The sequence below is a fragment of the Symphalangus syndactylus genome, chromosome 7, assembly GCF_028878055.3.
Source record: "Symphalangus syndactylus isolate Jambi chromosome 7, NHGRI_mSymSyn1-v2.1_pri, whole genome shotgun sequence".
Lineage (NCBI taxonomy): Eukaryota > Metazoa > Chordata > Mammalia > Primates > Hylobatidae > Symphalangus > Symphalangus syndactylus.
Window position 1 is genome coordinate 44,924,615 of NC_072429.2, and position 17,067 is coordinate 44,941,681.

Consider the following 17,067-nt stretch of genomic DNA (forward strand, 5'->3'; position numbering starts at 1 on the left):
TTTAAATATGGCCATACTTGTACATGTATCCCGTCCAACATTCTCTTCTTATAATATTACTGAACTTCTTACACAGAGAGATGGGGGTCTATGTTTTCTCTTTTTAAATCTGGATAGGGGCTTGTGATTTCTCCAACCCACAGAGCTCAGCAGAAGTGATGCTATATGACTTCTGAGACTAGGTCAAAAGAAGGATACAGCCTTAGCCCACCTTTGTCTCTTGATACGCTTGCCCTTGGAACTATGCTGTGAGGAAGCCCAGGCGACAAGGAGAGCCATGTGTGATTGTTCCACTAACAGTGAGCACCCGTTGTCAGACGTGTGAGTCAATGAGCTTTCATATGATTCCAGCCCCAGACTTTGAGTCTTTCAGTTGAGGGACAAGATATCATCGCCACTGTATCCTGTCTGAATTTCTAGCCCACAGAAACTGTGAGAAATAAGTCATTATTGTTGTTTTAAGCCACTAAGTTTTGGGGTAATCTGTAATGCAGCAATAGATAACTAATAAAATATCCTTCCAGAATTTCCTCTAACTAGCTTCAGGGGAAAATGATATTTAATTATGTATTCACTCATTCACTCACTCAACCATGAAACCCAAAAGGGTAAATTTGGCTTCAGACATGCTATTCTAGGGGGCTCAAATGATGGCATCAGAGTTCTGTGTCTCTCTTCTATTTGTTGTACCTTTCTGTAGCTCTAAGCTTTCCTCCGTTTTATGGCTCAAGATCTCAGGAGAAGTGTATTTCCCCCCAGTAGTGGCATAAACCCTAAGGAAGATCTGAATCACCTGCTGTAGCAGTGAGTCATGTTTTCAATTTCAAGTCACGGGAAATTCTCCTAACAATGATTTAAAGTTTAAGCCATAAGGACATTTACCATTTACTTAGAAGAAGTCCAGAAGTAGGAGGTCCCAGCACTAGTCAGATATCAAGGACATAAGTGTTTTCCCTCCTCCACTCTATCCTTATGCTTGGTGCCTCACAGTTACAACGTGGCCTCCCCAGCTTCAGTCATCACAGCTGCCTTCAAGGCAGGAAGGAAAGGGAAGAAACCAGAAACCGCCAGTTTGTTTCTCAAGCACAGCACTTTTCTAAGGAAGTAAAATACCTAACCAGAAGCCATCCTCCTCCCTCATTGGGCAGAACGAAGTTACTTGGCCACCCCGTAGCTGTGGGAGAAGCTGTGAGAGTCGTTAATTTTCCAGTTTCTCCAGTGGGAAGCAGCAAGGCAGAAGGGGTCTCTGAATGGCTGCTGGGTTAGTGTCTTCCATGCCTGCCTGGCCTTGAACTAATCACGGCCAGAGCCATGGAGTCTCTAATTGGTTCACTCCTAAGTCAGAGGGTAGGGCCAGCACCACACAAACTCTATGAATTGAGCAGAATTTGGGAGGTAACATCTGGGCAGGCTGTTTGCCCAAAGCAAGGGTGCATTAGAAGGTATAAAAATATCTGACCATACAAGAGTTGCAGAGTGTTCCATTGTATGGATAAACTCACAATTCTTTTAATTTGGCAACTTTAGTTCCAAGACAAGAGGATGGGAGGATAGGTGTGGGTAATAGTTTAAACACAGATGTGGAGTAGGAGGAGTACAGGGAGACAGGAGGTTAGGGCTAGAGAGCATTTCAGTATGGTTAGAGAGTGGGCTGTAAGGAGGGTTAGGAGGAAATAAGAGGTAAGTAATAACAGCTGGCTGTGAATGCCATGCTATGCTAATATTTCATTTAATAGTCACAACAGCCACACGAGGGCAGTATTACTTAATTTCCACTCAATTCTCATGTTTCAGGTAAGAAAAATGAGACCTGGAGAAGTTGAGTCATTTGCTTGAATTACTCACTAAAGAACCAGAAATTAGCCAGACCAGAATTGAAACGCAGGTCTTTCCGATTAGTCCCCACGCTGACCCAAGAGCCTCCAGGCTTCACAGAGACACTGCACTGGTTCCCTGCAGAAGGCGTAACTCAGGGGAAATGGGCTTAGTCACCAGAAGTCACTCCTCCTGGACAGGTCTGGATGCAGATGCTGCAGACCTGGCCCATGTTACCAGACGTGTTCGGAGACTGGAGTTGGAGCTTCATTGTGAAACATCTGCAGTCCTCAAGCTGAGACAATATTTCTGGCTGGGGGCGGTGGCTCATGCCTGTAATCCCAGCACTTTGGGAGGCCAAGGCGGGCGGATCACCTGAGGTCAGGAGTTCGCGACTAGCCTGGCCAACATGGTGAAACCCCGTCTCTATTAAAAGTACAAAAATTAGCTGGGCATGGTGGTGGGCATCTGTAATCCCAGCTACCCGGGAGGCTGAGGCAGGAGAATTGCTTGAACCCGGGAGGCGGAGGTTGCAGTGAGCAGAGATCACACCACTGTACTCCAGCCTGGGCAACAGAGCGCGACTCCGTCTCAAAAAAAAAAAAGATTTCTGACTGAATTTAAAAATAAACAAAAACTACACCAACACTGAGCCATTCACAGGCTCTCAGGATTTGGAAAACAAAACAAAACAAAGTAACACTGAGGCAAAGAGCAAGTCCCCCACACTGTAAAGGTATCAGCTCCACCATCTGTGGTCTCATCAGGGCCTCACCAGATGAAGCCTACCCCTAGCAAGCTGGTCTGGAGCTGCAGTTGGGCCCAAGGGCTGGGTGAGCGCCTGGGGTTGTCCACAGTGAGCAGATTCAGCAGAATTGCAGAACGTGGCCACCCAGCTGACTGAGGAAGGCCTTGTCCCGTGGGCATGAAGCCAGGATTCCTTTGGCCTTTTGCTGCTGGAGGAAAACTAGGCTGATTCAGAAGGTCTCACCACTGCTCCCTAGCACTGACCAAAGTCCAGGATGTCAGGCTATGAGGTCACATATCACAAGTCTCTGTACTCCTTTGATCCCCAGTTTCCACATCAATAAAATGGCGGTAATCATATCTGACGATTGGGCAGGATTCTATGAAATAATGGGCACAAAGCTCTTGCAAAACTCTACGTGATGGAAGATGTTACTGATGACCAGCACTCAAGTCTTTCCTCCAGCCTCTGCATGGAAAGTTCCCAAGTGTCCCTAGAAGTCTGGAACACTAATGTTGACTGGAAAGAATAAGATGGATCTCTTGTTCAGATATAGAAGCGTCCCAAATCCAGTCATACCAGCTGGGAGGCGGTGCCCGCTAGCGGTAAAAAGCATGGATTTTGGATTTGGACAGATCCCCCTGAATTGAAGTCTTAGGGAAACCACTTGTGCCTCTAGCCAAGTTTTCTCTCCAAGCATCAGTTTCTCCACTTGTTAAAAAAGTAATGGCAAACCTATTTCACTGGAGCTTAATAAGGATTAAGTGAAATAATGCAGATCAAATATCTGAGCATTGATATATATAAGCCTCATGTGTATGTGTTCCCATTTATGTAAAATAACAGTGTAAGCATATTCATAGAGAGCAATTCAGAATGTACTCTAAACTAAGCAATGGTTATCTTGGTGTGGGGAGTTGGGGAAACCAGGGGCCTGCCTTTTTCTCTATTATATAATGCTGCAAAGTTTGATCTTTAAAAAAGGACATTAAAAAGTCCAATTGTATTTTAAACAACAAAAGTTGTAATACTTGGGTAAATAAATGGCATCTAAACAAAGAAAGAAACTGAAGGCAGAGCTAGGCCCAACCCTAGGAGACTGAGGAAGCGATTCTGCTTTGCCTGCCCCCAGCTCAACCCCTGTACTAAAAACCCCAGGCCCCCCAGGGGCTTGTATTCCTGGGGGCGACCCGGCACCCCTCAAGTCTCCTCCTCTTGCACACACACACACACACACACACGTCTCCTCCTCTTGCGCACACGCGCGCGCGCGCACACACACACACACACACACCAGGTTCGAATCCCTGCCTCCCAAGGGAAAGTGTTTAAGGTCTGTTCCAGGGCCTGCCGAGTCCAGGGGCCGAGCTGGGACTGAGTGGCCGGAACTTCTCCGCCGCGGAAAGTCAGTCCCAGTAGCTGCGGCCAAGCTGAGTCAGCCCGGCGGGCGGCGCACGCGGCGCCGCGTGACCCGCAGTCACGTGACCCGCGCGGGGCCGGGCCGCCGGCGCAGTCGCTGCAGCCGCCGCGGGAGGCGTCCGTGTAAGTGGGTAGCAGGGCTGGCGGGGACCTTCCTCGCAGGCCGGAGCGCGGAGGGCTGCCCCAGCCCTACGGCACTCGGGGTCGGGACCCCGGGGAGCCGCCCTCCCACATTTTCCAGGCGGGATCAGAGGGACGATGGGGTGGTAATCGGGGTGGGGGACACGCTGTACCCCAGCGACGACCGCGCGGGCCACCTTCGCCTCTTTCCTTCACACTCCCACTAACCGCAGTGCTGGGGGAGCAAAATGTCCTTCTGGAGCGATTACCTTTTCCCTTTTGTGCTTTGGGGGAAACTGAGGACCCAAAGGAGTTCGCAAAGGCGGGCAAGTAGGAAGACCCCCCGCTAGTCCAGAGAGAGCACACAGCTCCCCAGGCAGAGCTCATTGCCCCACCTGCTCTAGTGGCCCAGCATGATCCCATGACCTCTCTACTTCTTGAGGAAGAGTCGTGGGGTAGAGGGCGGGGAGGGGGTAGGGTATCCCGTTCCCGTAGGGGCAGGGATGAGGGAGGCGGGGCTGAGCCGAGCATCTATCTGGATGGTAACAGCCAACGTAGTAAATACTAAGTTGTTTACATGCATTCTCTCATTTCATATTACCCGTCGTGAAGTCTGTGAAGTAGGTACTATTGTCCCGATTTTTACATGGGAGGAAACGGCTCAGAGAGAACTTAGGACCTTTGACCGAGGTCCTGCAGTTGGTAAGTGAAGGAGCTGAGATTAGAACCCAGATCTGCCCCCAGTGGCGCCTCCTGGTGGGCTGTGGGTGGTGGAGGCGACTGGCCCAGCCTCTTAGCTCCTCTGTGAATAGAAAGTCAGGCCTTTTTCCTGGCTCAGACAGCTTGGGAAGGGGATTGTTGCTGGGTAAGAGAAGCTTCTCCCACCACCTCCATCTCTTTCTCTGCCCCTTACCATTGATTCCTTTCTGTCGTCCCCTCTCCTCCACTGCAGGACAAGATGAAGCTCATCATCCTGGAGCACTATTCTCAGGCCAGCGAGTGGGCGGCTAAATACATCAGGAACCGCATCATCCAGTTTAACCCAGGGCCAGAGAAGTACTTTACCCTGGGGCTCCCCACTGGTGCGTTCTTGGATGGAGAGGGTGCCGTGGATAGGGGTGGAGAGAGTAGGCAACAGGGGCCAGGTACACGGGCTTACTCAGCCAAGGGACTTCACGGGGGCTCTGGGGTACTGGTGCTGAGAGAGCACCTTCCTGCCCCTTCCACATACAAAGGACCCAGCTTACCTTATGGGTTGGTTTAGTCGCTGCCTGTCCCTGCAGAATCCTGGAGCAGAAGGGATCTTGGTTAGGCAGGAAGAATTTGATTTTTAGGCTACATCCTAAGTCAGCCCTGTCCACCAAGGTTTCTTAACAGAATTAAGTCCTGATACCCTAAGGCATTCATTTTATGTAATGAATTAATTTCTCTTCTCTGCATCTAGAGGGGTACTAGCTAAGTACCATCCTTGGGAGAATTGAGAAGATAGTCACTTAGGTAATTTTCTGTAAGGCTTAATTAAACACAGGACCTAAGTAAAAAACAGTTCTAAATTCTTTTGGAAAAAATCAAAATGTTGCTTTTTCAGAAAGATATTTTGACCCCAGCTCCTCAGGACAAATGTCTTGATTATTTCTTTCAGAGATGGATGGGTTTGCCCTAGTGGCCCTACCTGACCCATCCATTAGTGTGTCTATGTGTGTTTGTGTGTTGGAGGGGTCTTCAAACTTGTTCTTTTTCTTTTTTTTTTTTTGGTCTTCCTTGCAGTCCAAACTTTTTCAGTAAATGGCCAGTAGTAAATATTTTAGACTTCACTAGCCATATAGTCTCTGTTGCAACAACTTAACCCTTCTGATGTTTGAAAGCAGCTATAATTAGCCTGGCATGGTGGCGCTCACCTGTAGTCCCAGCTTCTTGGGAGGCTGAGGTAGGTGGATTGCTTGAGCCGGTAGATTGAGGCTGCAGTGAGCCATGATTGTGTCACTGTACTCCAGCCTGGGTGACAGTGAGACCCTGTCTCAAAAAAAGAAAAGATAATATATAAGTGAATGAGTATGGTTGTATGCCAATAAAACTGTATGGACACTGAAATTTGAACTTATATAATTTTCACATGTCACAAAATATTATTCTTCTTTAATTAAAAAAAAACTATTTAAAAATGTAAAAACCAGGCCAGGCATGGTGGCTCATATCTGTAATTTCAGCACTTTGGGAGGCTGAGGTGGGCAGATTACTGGAGCCCAGGAGTTTGAGATTAGCCTGGGCAACATGGCAAAACCCCATCTCTACACAAAATACAAAAATTAGCTAGGCATGGTGGCACATGCCTGTAGTCCCAGCTACTGAGGAGGCTGCGGTGTGAGGTGTGAGGATTGCTTGGGCCAGGAGGTCGAGGCTGCAGTGAACCATGATTGTGCAATTGCACTCCAGCCTAGGTGACAGAGCAAGATTCTGTCTCAAAAAAAGAAAAAGAAAAGGAAACCATTCTTAACTCATAAGCTGTATAAAAACAGGCCACAGGCCCAGGCGTGGTGTAATCCCAGCACTTTGGGAGGCTGAGATGGGTCGATCATTTGAAGTCAGGAATTTGAGACCAGCCTGGCCAACATGGTGAAACCCTGCCTCTACTAAAAATATAAAAATTAGCTGGGCATGGTGGTGGGAACATATAATCCCAGCTACTCAGGAGGCTGAGGCAGGAGAATCGATTGAACCCGGGAGATAGAGATTACAGTGAGCTGAGACTGTGCCACTGCACTCCAGCTTGGGTGACAGAGCAAGACTCTGTCTAAAAAAATAAAAAATACAGGCTGCAGGTCAAATTTGGCCTGTGGGCCAAAGTTTGCTGAGCTCTGCTCTAGAGGTTTGTGGGAGTAGTATCCGCCTGTGCCTGTGAAACCACCAATGTCTCAGGCCCTCGGAGGCTGTGCTAACATCCTGTCTCCTAACTGTGGAGAGACCCAACCTCTGTATGGGTCAGTCTGGCCTTCTGAAACCATTCCCTCGTTCCCATCATTGCAGAGTCAGATTCAAGCTCTTCAGAGTGGCATTCAAGGCCCTCCAAAACCTGGCCTCTCCCTGCCTGTTCTGCTTGAACCAATAGGATGGCATTTCCACACGGGTTCCTTGGAACATTTCTTCTGTTAGATGTAGCACCTGTCAGGGTTCTCAGTGGAAACCACAGAAACCAACTCCAGCTAAATTAAGCAGAAAAGGAGTTTATTAGCTAGATACTGGGAAGTTCAGAGAATTCATGGGAAGGCTAGAAGTTTGGAAAATGGCAGGAGAGAGGAAGCTATGTGGCTCAGGCATAGCTAAGGCCTTGTCACACGGACCAACTGATTATTTTGGGTGGGCTGCGGGGAGCTGCCATTCACTCAGCAGGTATTTACTGAGTGCCATCTGTATGCAAAGCTGTTCTAGCCTCTAAGGATACAGCAATGAACAAAAAGGATATAAACTTCTGCCTTCTGAGGCTTAAATTAGAATGGGAGAGACAGATAATAAACAATTAGCAAAATACAGAGGAAAGGAGAAACATGAAGCAGGAAAGGATAGGGAGTGTGTCGGCAGGGGTGGGGCTGTGCAGTGTTGGATATGGTGGCAGGGAGGGTCTCATAGCCAGGGGCCAGGTTTTGTGGAGCCTTAGAAGGACTGGTGTTGCTGAGGGTGAAATGAGAAGCTATTGGTGGGTTTTGAAAAGAGGGGTGACATGACGTAATCTCGATGGGTTTTTTTTTCTTTTTTTAGTTTGCAAAATTTCAAATATTCAAAAAAGTTGAAAAAAACAGGTCAATACCATTCACCTAAATTACCAATTGTTACCATTTTGCCACATTTGCTTTTACCTTTCTCTGGCTCTTGTTCTTTATCTACACACACACAAGTTTTTTTCTGAGCCACGTGAAAGTAAATTCCAGACATCCTGACACTTCTCTCTCAATCCTTCAGCACATATCTCCTGAGAATAAGGACATTCTCCTACACAACCACGATGCCATCATACCTAAGAAAATGAAAAATCATGCCATCATCTCATATGCAAACTATGTTCACAATTTTTTCTCATTTGTCCACATTTATCTTTTATAGGTTGGTTTTTTAAAAATTAATCCAGTGTCCAGTCAGGGTTCATGCATCTTTAGTCTTTTAATATACAGTGTCCTCCTACCTTTTATTATGTGTGTGTTTTTATGACATTGACTTTTTTTTTTTTTTTCAAGATGGAGTCTGGCTCTGTTGGCCAGGCTGGAGTGCAGTGGTGCAGTCTCGGCCCACTGCAACCTCTGCCTCCCAGGTTCAAGTGATTCTTGTGCCTCAGCCTCCCGAGTAGCTGGGATTACAGGCAGATGCCACCATGCCCAGCTAATTTTTGTTATTTTTAGTAGAGACAGGGTTTCACCATGTTGTCCAGGCTGGTCTTGAACTCCTGACTTCAAGTGATCTGCCCGCCTTGGCCTCCCAAAGTGTTGGGGTTACAGGTGTGAGCCACCACGCCCAGCCATGACATTGACTTTTTAATGAGACTCAACTAGGGCTTCGCTGCTCCTCAGGGAAGTCTTCCTTGAACCCTGAAACACTGGGTGAGCCTGTGCTTTACCCTATCACAACTGACGTTCCTGCTTTGTGTTCTACTCCTAACCAGTGAGTTATCTTAGAGTAGCTACTGTCCCTTGCTCCCCTGTGTCCTTATCACATGGCCCTGTGCCTTGCACATAATACTTGTTCAGGGAGTATCATGTCAATAATTAAGTCTGACGTTCACTCAGGTACTAATCAGAGTGATTTCAGTCATCAGTGTGCTGGATACTGGGGATTCAGCAGTGATCAAGGCAGACACAGTCCTGCCCTCCTGGAGCTTACAGTCTAGTGGCAAAATAGGCATTAAACAAGCAATTAATGGATGGATGGCAGTTAGGATTGGAGTACCGGGCAGGACTTCAGATCTGACAGGTTCTCCCTGTGAGCAGCCCTGACTTATTCCTGTGTACCCTCTGGGCTTCCAGACTTGGGGTGCAAGGGGTGTTCATGGCTGTGGCCACTCTTGCAGGGAGTACCCCACTTGGCTGCTACAAGAAGCTGATTGAATACTATAAGAATGGGGACCTGTCCTTTAAATATGTGAAGACCTTCAACATGGATGAGTACGTGGGTGAGTCTTTCTCTTTCAAGGTTCTTTCCTGATTCTAGGAGACTGATGCTCCTCCTCTCATTGGCCCAGCCCTGGAGAGGAATCAGGGAGCCAGTGACATTTGATGATAGGCTCAATTATCAATACTTAACCTCTTGGTTTACTCATCTGTAAAATGGGGCTAATAAAGCTGACCTCACAGGTTGTAAGCATTAAATGAATTTAATGCTTTTATGATAAAAGATGTGGAAGTTTCTTATACATAACAAATAATAAATATTAGAGTATCTCCTTCTCCTCTGCCTGCTCCTCAACTCCATTCCATTTCTTTCTGGAACAAATGATTGCAAGTGGGATCCTGGCTGGGGTGTTTCCCCTAGGATCTGTGTCTGTGCTTTCTCTTCTGTGTGTGGCCTCCAGCTCCCTTTTCTGCCAGGTACACTTGGAGGGGACCTGAGATTGGTATCCTTCCTGCTGCTGAAAGGCTATACCTTGGTCTTCTATCACCTCCCCCTCACCCCAGTCCTTTTATAATAGCTTCATTTTAAACATCCTTTTAAAAAAAAAAATTTTGGTAAAATAAATGTAACATGACATTTACCATCTTAACCACCTTTCTGTGTATAGTTCGGTAGTGTTAAGTGCATTCACATTGTTGTGCAACCAATTTCTAGAACTCTTTTCATCTTGTAAGACTCAGGCTCTATACCCGTGAAACAACAACTTCTCATTTCCCACTTCATGAGCCGTGGAAACCACCATTTTACTGTCTGTTTCTATGAATTTGACTACTGTAGAATCAAACTAGAGTATATAACTGGAATCATAAAGTATTTGTCTTTTTGACTGGCTTTTTCACCTAGCATAAAGTCCACAATATTCATTCATTGTTGTAGTGTGTCAAAATTTCCTTCCTTTTTAAGGCTGATTTTACATATTCTTAATGCTTAAACATTATTATTTTTTTTTTCCTGGCTAAAAAAAAAAAGTTGATTTGGGGAAGCCCTGAGATAGTTGTCTCTAACCACCTAGTGTTCAAGCTGGAATTTATTCAGGCTGAGTGAGGTAGAACTGGGAGTGGATGGTCGGGTGAGAGGCACAGGGTGAGGGGTGTGCTTGCTTGCTTTCTAAGATGAGTCCAGCCCTACCCCAGGTGGCCAGAGTGTCCCCAGCCTCTAACCTATGGTCATTGCCTTATGAAAAGCAGATCAGAATGTGGGGATTTCCCAGGCCCTTGGTGTGCAGTTACTCTGGCCAAGCCCTGTGGCCACAGATGGTGGTACTGGGTGGGTGGACACTTATGGATACTGGCTCAGCCTGTCCCGAGTGGCTAGGGGTCAGAGGGCTGGTGCCTAAGGCTCCCAGATGGGCAGACGCCTGGGAGTGTCTCTGTAGGTCGGCATGGTGTCCCGGCATCCTTCTTAGGAGGGGGGCTTTGGCTTGGCCTAGGCATGACTGAGTGTCTCATGGCCCCACAGGCCTTCCTCGAGACCACCCGGAGAGTTACCACTCGTTCATGTGGAACAACTTCTTCAAGCACATTGACATCCACCCAGAGAACACCCACATTCTGGATGGGAATGCAATCGACCTACAGGCAGAATGTGATGCCTTTGAAGAGAAGATCAAGGCTGCAGGTGGGATCGAGCTATTTGTTGGAGGTGAGCTTGACACTCTGCAGCACCCATGTCCAGGGCCAGACCTGTGGGAAGGAGGACAAGACACCATGCCTGTCTCCAGACAGCTTCTTCTGGGTATGCTAGTGACCGCAGAGACAGAGGCTGGAGAAATGGGCCCTGCCTGGCTCTGTTACTTAGGAACTGTGTTCTCTTAGGGATCTCTTTCTGCAGTTTGATGCCTTGTCTGTAAACTGAGAGGTTTGGGTTTGGACTCTGAGATTGTGTCTACTCCCCAGTCTTAAGGTTTTATGGATCAGTCCTGGAACTTACCTAAACATTTAACATCATGGACTCATGTAGTTCCAGAAGCCTCCACCCAGCCCCTGTAGATAGCCAGTTGAACCCCAGAGAAGTTAGGTGACTCACTCAAGGTCCGCAGGTGGGAGCAAGTGTCTGCTTCTTGGATTTGTGCTTGGGTCCTCTGAGCTGCCCTTCTGTGTGTCCATCTATCGCCACCTCTGGAGTTACCCATGAGGGGTAACATTGAACTGCCTTTTATTGCTCTAGAGATCACTCTTCTATACTTCAAGGTTGTGGGGAGGAGGGCAGGAGCTCTCATCCTCTGAGATTTTAGAACCTTGGCAGCCCCTGTCCTGGTTCTCTGGGTGTTTTGTTCACTGCACCTCTGTCCCAGCAGCAGGACCCTCTAACTACAGGCAGAAGAGACAGAGAAGGTCCACTTTTCTGACAAACTGGGGAGGCAGAAGCTGTTTGGAGTGCTTCCTCCTCAACTTTTTGAGGGTGATAGCAAGTTAATAATGTCTGTGTGTGCCTCAGATAGACATGGTGGGGAGGGTCTCCTCTGAGACAGTATGGCAAAGAGAAAGAAATGGTAGGGAGGGGGACAGATCACATGTTTAAGGTGTACCCACCCAGGGCTGCAAATGAGAAAGGTGACACAGCTTTCAATGCTTTTTTTTCAGACCCTAGTTAGGGAAGGAGAGATTGGCCATTCTTGAAATCTTGGATCCCTGGGACTCACAGGGCTGCATGGGCTCTCTCCCTGTAGGCATCGGCCCTGATGGACACATTGCCTTCAACGAGCCAGGCTCCAGTCTGGTGTCCAGGACCCGTGTGAAGACTCTGGCCATGGACACCATCCTGGCCAATGCTAGGTTCTTCGATGGAGAACTCACCAAGGTGCCCACCATGGCCTTGACGGTGGGGGTGGGCACTGTCATGGATGCTAGAGAGGTAAGGGCGCAAGGGCCCCACCAGCCTTGTGCTGAGTGGACTTGTCTTTCTCTTGTTAATCTTAACTATACTGGTACCACCTACATTCTTATTAAGATGAAGACATGATAAATAAGGCTAAAATCCTTGCTGACCCTGTTACTCACTGTTCCTCTTGCCTCTTTGGAAGACATCATTATTCCCAGTGTGAGGTGAATCCCTTGAGCACGTTTTTGGTGCCTTTGGCTGACTGCCTGGGACAGCAGGCTCTCTGGCCTCGGGCCCCTTTCATGCTTTTCACAGGCAGAGAGGAGGCCGGCATCACTAATGTTGGAATATGAATTTTGTACCTGACTAGGTATGGAGAGAGGGGCTCCCTTGTTCCTTGTAGTTGGTAGAGGTCATTGTTTGGACACCAAGGATGCTTGTGCTTCTAGCCCCGTGCTCAGAGATTAATAAATGTGGTGAAGTGTGATTAAAATATAAGTGTTTTAAACTGAATTTAGCTTTTCCCCTAAAAAATTGGCTATTATTTGAATTTGAATTTTTTTGTGGTTCCAATTTCCTTGTTTTCATTAGAACTTTAGAAGCATTTTCTCTTCCTTTCTGATGTGTATAGACATGTTAGATTTATATTTCTTTGCCCAAGCCAATAAACAAGCATCTAAATCAATGAAAACTTCCCTGTTTAAAGTGAACTTTTGTGAAATGAGTGACAGCACCCAGATTTCTGTTGGGTAATCTTCAATCAGTACGTGGGGTGGGGGTGTTTACTCGCTGTTTTTAGCCTTGCAGCGTGGAAACGGGTTTAGGGCTGTCTTTATCATGAGGGCATCCTGATCTGGGAAAGGACCTGGGGCTGGAAATCAGGAAATTGTCTTTTCTAAAAAGAGTTCTGGGTTGCTGGGGGGTCCGGAAGAAATAGTCACATTCCCTGTCTGCTTCTGCGTTCTAATATTTTAAGAAAGGAGCAGTAAATCCTGTTCACAACTCTGTGGCACATGTGAATTAAAATGAAATCTATAGAACTGAGTTATTTTTTTTTTCTCTTTTCCTGCCCTTGAATAGAGCTGAGTTCTTTTTTTTTTTTTGAGACGGAGTCTTGCTCTGTCCCCCAGGCTGGAGTGCAGTGGCGTGATCTCGGCTCACTGCAAGCTCCGTCTCCCGGGTTCACGCCATTCTCCTGCCTCAGCCTCTCCGAGTAGCTGGGACTACAGGCGCCTGCCAATACGCCCGACTAATTTTTTGTATTTTTAGTAGAGACAAGGTTTCACTGTGTTAGCCAGGATGGTCTCGATCTCCTGACCTCGTGATCCGTCTGCCTCGGCCTCCCAAAGTGCTGGGATTACAGGCGTGAGCCACTGCGCCCGGCTCTAGAGCTGAGTTCTTTAAGATCACTTACGTTCTTGATATTTTAACTGTTAAGTGGAGACTGTGCCTTTGTTTTATTATATATTAACAAAAACCATCACCCCAAGTCACATTAGTTCATAGGTTTAATGCTGTGAACTGAAAGTGACCAGATAATGGGGCAACCTTTCTGGGATTCAGCCTTAGAGGCCCCACAGATAACTCCCACCATTGCTTGCAAAGCGCCCTTGCTGGTGGTGCAGGTTGGGAGCCCTCTTTCACAAACTGTGCTTGTGGAGAGTCACCCAGCTGATGGGATGGCGGGCCTGGGCATGGCATGTCTGTTTACAGGGCACCTTCATGGTCAACATCAAAGATACCTGGAGGCACTGTCACGTGGTAGTCAAGAACATGAACTTTGGGGTCATAAATGACCCTGGGCAAGTTACTTAACCCCTCGGGGCTCTGTTTTCTTATAACATGGAGATAATGATGCTGCCTGCCTCGGGTTATTTGTGTGATAAAACACAGGGAGCACTGAGCAAAAGTATGTTGCATGGTAACCACTTACAATGTGATATGAAAAACAATCATCCTTACAACTGTTTAGGGTGTCTGGAATGCTCCCCTCCATCACAGACTTGTTTTCTGATCCTCAGGTGATGATCCTCATCACAGGTGCTCACAAGGCATTTGCTCTGTACAAGGCCATCGAGGAGGGAGTGAACCACATGTGGACCGTGTCTGCCTTCCAGCAGCATCCCTGCACCGTGTTTGTGTGTGACGAGGATGCTACCTTGGAGCTGAAAGTGAAGACTGTCAAGTATTTCAAAGGTGAGGGAGGTGTCAGTCCAGGAGGAGGTGGTCAACCTCAGGGTGTGCTGGGAGTGAGGAGTAGATCCAGCTTTCATCCTCTGGTCATTTTAATTGACAACCGTAATCTTAATATCAAACCCAACTGCATCACACTACACAGTCATTTCTCTTCTGCCTGTGACTGCAAAGATCCATTTCTGGAGATCTGTTTGCTCTAAGGAGGAGGAAAGAAAATGCAGTGTGGTCCAAGGACTATGTGGTGACCTCACAGTGCCATGAAGCCTCAGGTTTTCTCTTCAAATCTTAAACAAGTGATTCCCCTCTAGGTGAGACACTGAATTATCAGGATCTTCCTTTCTTTTACAGGCTGGAGTGCTGTGGTGTGATCTCAGCTCACTGCAACCTCCATCTCCCGGGTTTAAGTGATTCTCCTTGCCTCAGTCTCCCAAGTAGCTGGGATTACAGGTGTCCACCACTATACCCAGCTAATTTTTGTATTTTTAGTAGAGACAGGGTTTCGCCATGTTGCCTAGGCTGGTCTCAAACTCTTGACCTCAGGTGATCCACCCACCTCGGCCTCCCAAAGTGCTAGGATCATAGGTGTGAGAGCCACTATGCCCGGCCCTTCTTTTTTTTTTTTGAGACGGAGTCTTGCTCTGTCGCCCAGGCTGGAGTGCAGTGGCGCAATCTCGGCTCACTGCAAGCTCCGCCTCCCGGGTTCACGCCATTCTCCTGCCTCAGCCTCTCCGAGTAGCTGGGACTACAGGCGCCCGCCACCACGCCCGGCTAATTTTTTTGTATTTTTTGTAGAGACGGGCTTTCACCGTGGTCTCGATCTCCTGACCTCGTGATCCACCCGCCTCGGCCTCCCAAAGTGCTGGGATTACAAGCGTGAGCCACCGTGCCCGGCCCCGGGCCCTTCTTTTACTTTAAAAGGATGCCCACGGCTTTAGGCAAACATGTGAAAATCCTCCTTTACTCAAGCAGGTCAATTAGGAATTTGTTCTTTGCTGAAAAGACCAACCTTTAAATAGCCAACTCCCATAGTGATTGAATTTATAAGTTCCGTGAATGTAGTACTCACTGTGAATAACTCTTTTTGTACTCTTAGGGTGTTTATCATTTGGGGATCATAGAGAAAAGAGAGAAGTGTCAACTCTAAGACAAAATTTGAGAGCTCCTGGATGTTATGATTGATAATCAAGGAACTCTTGCCACTGCCTGAATTAATTACTTTTTGTTTTTAATTTTTTGTAGGTTTAATGCTTGTTCATAACAAGTTGGTGGACCCCTTATACAGTATCAAAGAGAAAGAAACTGAGAAAAGCCAATCTTCGAAGAAACCATACAGTGATTAGCCTGTGCTGGGACCTAGTGTCAAGTACCCATAGGGAAAGGCAGGTCTTTCTGGAAATTGTCTTTAGAAGAAAGAATTGTATTTCTTTAATCTAGTATGGTTACTCCAGATAAGTGGGTGAACTTACTGTTCTTGGCCATGAGGCTGGGAGCCTAGTCATGGAGTTTAGCTATAGGGAGAATGTTTGTAACTTAATCAGAAAAAAAATCTCTGCAAAACGTACTCCATCATTTTGATGTCTGCCAAACCCAGGTTGGGAGTTTTAAACTTTTTGTTCTGCTTCAGCCACGGTTCACATGTATGACACACTCCCGGCAGGAGTTTCTCTCCTTACATGCATTGATTTTCACTTGGGAGGGAATTCGGGGCTTGTGTATATTGGACACGACCTCTTTGAAGAGTCTTGAGAGTCCTTCTTGCACAGGCCTGCCCCTTGGTTGAGAACCATTGTTCCAGGCTAAGGCGCAAACTCGATATCTAAAATAAGTGCAAGGAAGCAGTCTCTTTGGTCAGTAACAAGTGCAATGGAAAGAAAACGATTCCTTTCTTCCTTCTTCCACTTTCACAGCTTTTCTCTGAACTAGGAAAACCTGGGGGTGGATTTGGGTGGGTGGGGCCAAAGAGGAGGCTTCTACTGATAAACCCAGAGCCTCAAGGGGCCCAGCCACATCAAACTTCTCTGCCTCAGGGACTCTCCAGCACCAAAAGGCAGAAGATGGAAGCTGTTTTCCCCCCAGAGCCCTGTGTTTTTGTGAAAGGCCTCACTGTGGCTCCTTTGTTTTACATACTCATTAGTAAGTAGGAGGTCCACTGGGGCAACAGACACTGCCACAATTTCAGTGTTGTGTTCAGCCAAGGGGACGGTCTGGGCAGGCAGCTTAAGTGTGAGTTTAGTCACAACTCCTGAGTGTCCTGCTCTCCTGCTTCCCTAGGAGGTGAGTGCCAGGAAAATACACCAAATGCTTCTAGTATTGTTTCCCCACTTAAAATAGTCCTGCTAGATTCACATAGTGTGGTCTGATGTTCTGAGAACATCAGGAAATACAACCCTTTTGCCCATTTATTCTTCTCCCCGGATCCCAAGGTGGTCTGTTGCTCTGGCTTCCTTTCATTGTCTTAGGCCTTCATGGAGTGGATACTGCCTCCTCCTCGCTGTTTTTGTGCCTGTTTGAAGCTACCGCTGCCTCTATTTCTGGGAGAGACCTTTGAGAGCCTAGCTCAGGCCTAAGGGCTATGTTTGGTACCAGTGTTTTGTCTTTAGCTTTTCTATGTGATTGTGCCGTCATTCTGTTTTAAGCTCATGGATCAATGGATTTGTTTACAATGTGATATTTTCTATTAAATCCAGTATTTTCAAATAACATGTCATTTGTGGATTTGAGCCCCCAGTTTTAGAAGACTCTCTGGGCTATTTATATATTTTAGAAAGAGCTGGTAAGCAAAACCTCACACTCAG

At 47.1% G+C, this 17,067-nt stretch overlaps 1 protein-coding gene and 1 long non-coding RNA gene across 6 annotated transcripts in view; one reads left to right on the forward strand and one right to left on the reverse strand.

Moving 5' to 3' along the window:
• Nucleotides 1-17,067, reverse strand: part of LOC129486244 (uncharacterized) — a 32,571-nt gene that overhangs the window by 7,144 nt on the left and 8,360 nt on the right. For 2 of the 3 annotated variants that reach the window (XR_010121690.1, XR_008658904.2), the window contains 3 exons: nt 7,954-8,111; nt 6,001-6,115; nt 1,488-5,389 (listed from right to left, as the gene is read on the reverse strand). This is a non-coding gene — a long non-coding RNA (uncharacterized lncRNA). Of the gene's footprint in view, nt 1-1,487; nt 5,390-6,000; nt 6,116-7,953; nt 8,112-17,067 lie in introns of those variants that run through there. The other variant, XR_010121691.1, reaches the window with a different exon arrangement.
• On the forward strand, nt 3,985-16,972 carry GNPDA1 (glucosamine-6-phosphate deaminase 1). 3 transcript variants are annotated; one of them, XM_055285850.2, is made up of 8 exons: nt 3,985-4,105; nt 4,715-4,804; nt 5,055-5,184; nt 9,156-9,257; nt 10,715-10,897; nt 11,925-12,109; nt 14,098-14,272; nt 15,512-16,972. In XM_055285850.2, the coding sequence occupies exons 3-8, from the start codon at nt 5,061-5,063 to the stop codon at nt 15,610-15,612; spliced, it is 870 nt and encodes a 289-aa protein (XP_055141825.1). In that variant the 5' UTR covers nt 3,985-4,105; nt 4,715-4,804; nt 5,055-5,060; the 3' UTR covers nt 15,613-16,972. The 3 variants fall into 3 exon arrangements, with proteins under 3 accessions (XP_055141825.1, XP_063498792.1, XP_063498791.1); XM_063642722.1 differs by lacking the exon at nt 9,156-9,257 and having other exon boundaries at nt 4,070-4,105; XM_063642721.1 differs by lacking the exons at nt 3,985-4,105; nt 4,715-4,804 and having other exon boundaries at nt 5,061-5,184; nt 14,098-16,972.

Coding starts and splice junctions, on each gene's coding strand:
- GNPDA1 (XM_063642721.1), top strand. CDS start 5,061: ATGAAGCTCATCATCCTGGAGCACTATTCTCAGGCCAGCGAGTGGGCG. Junction 10,898..11,924: donor GATCGAGCTATTTGTTGGAG/GTGAGCTTGACA, acceptor CTCTCCCTGTAG/GCATCGGCCCTGATGGACAC. Junction 12,110..14,097: donor CTGTCATGGATGCTAGAGAG/GTAAGGGCGCAA, acceptor TCTGATCCTCAG/GTGATGATCCTCATCACAGG.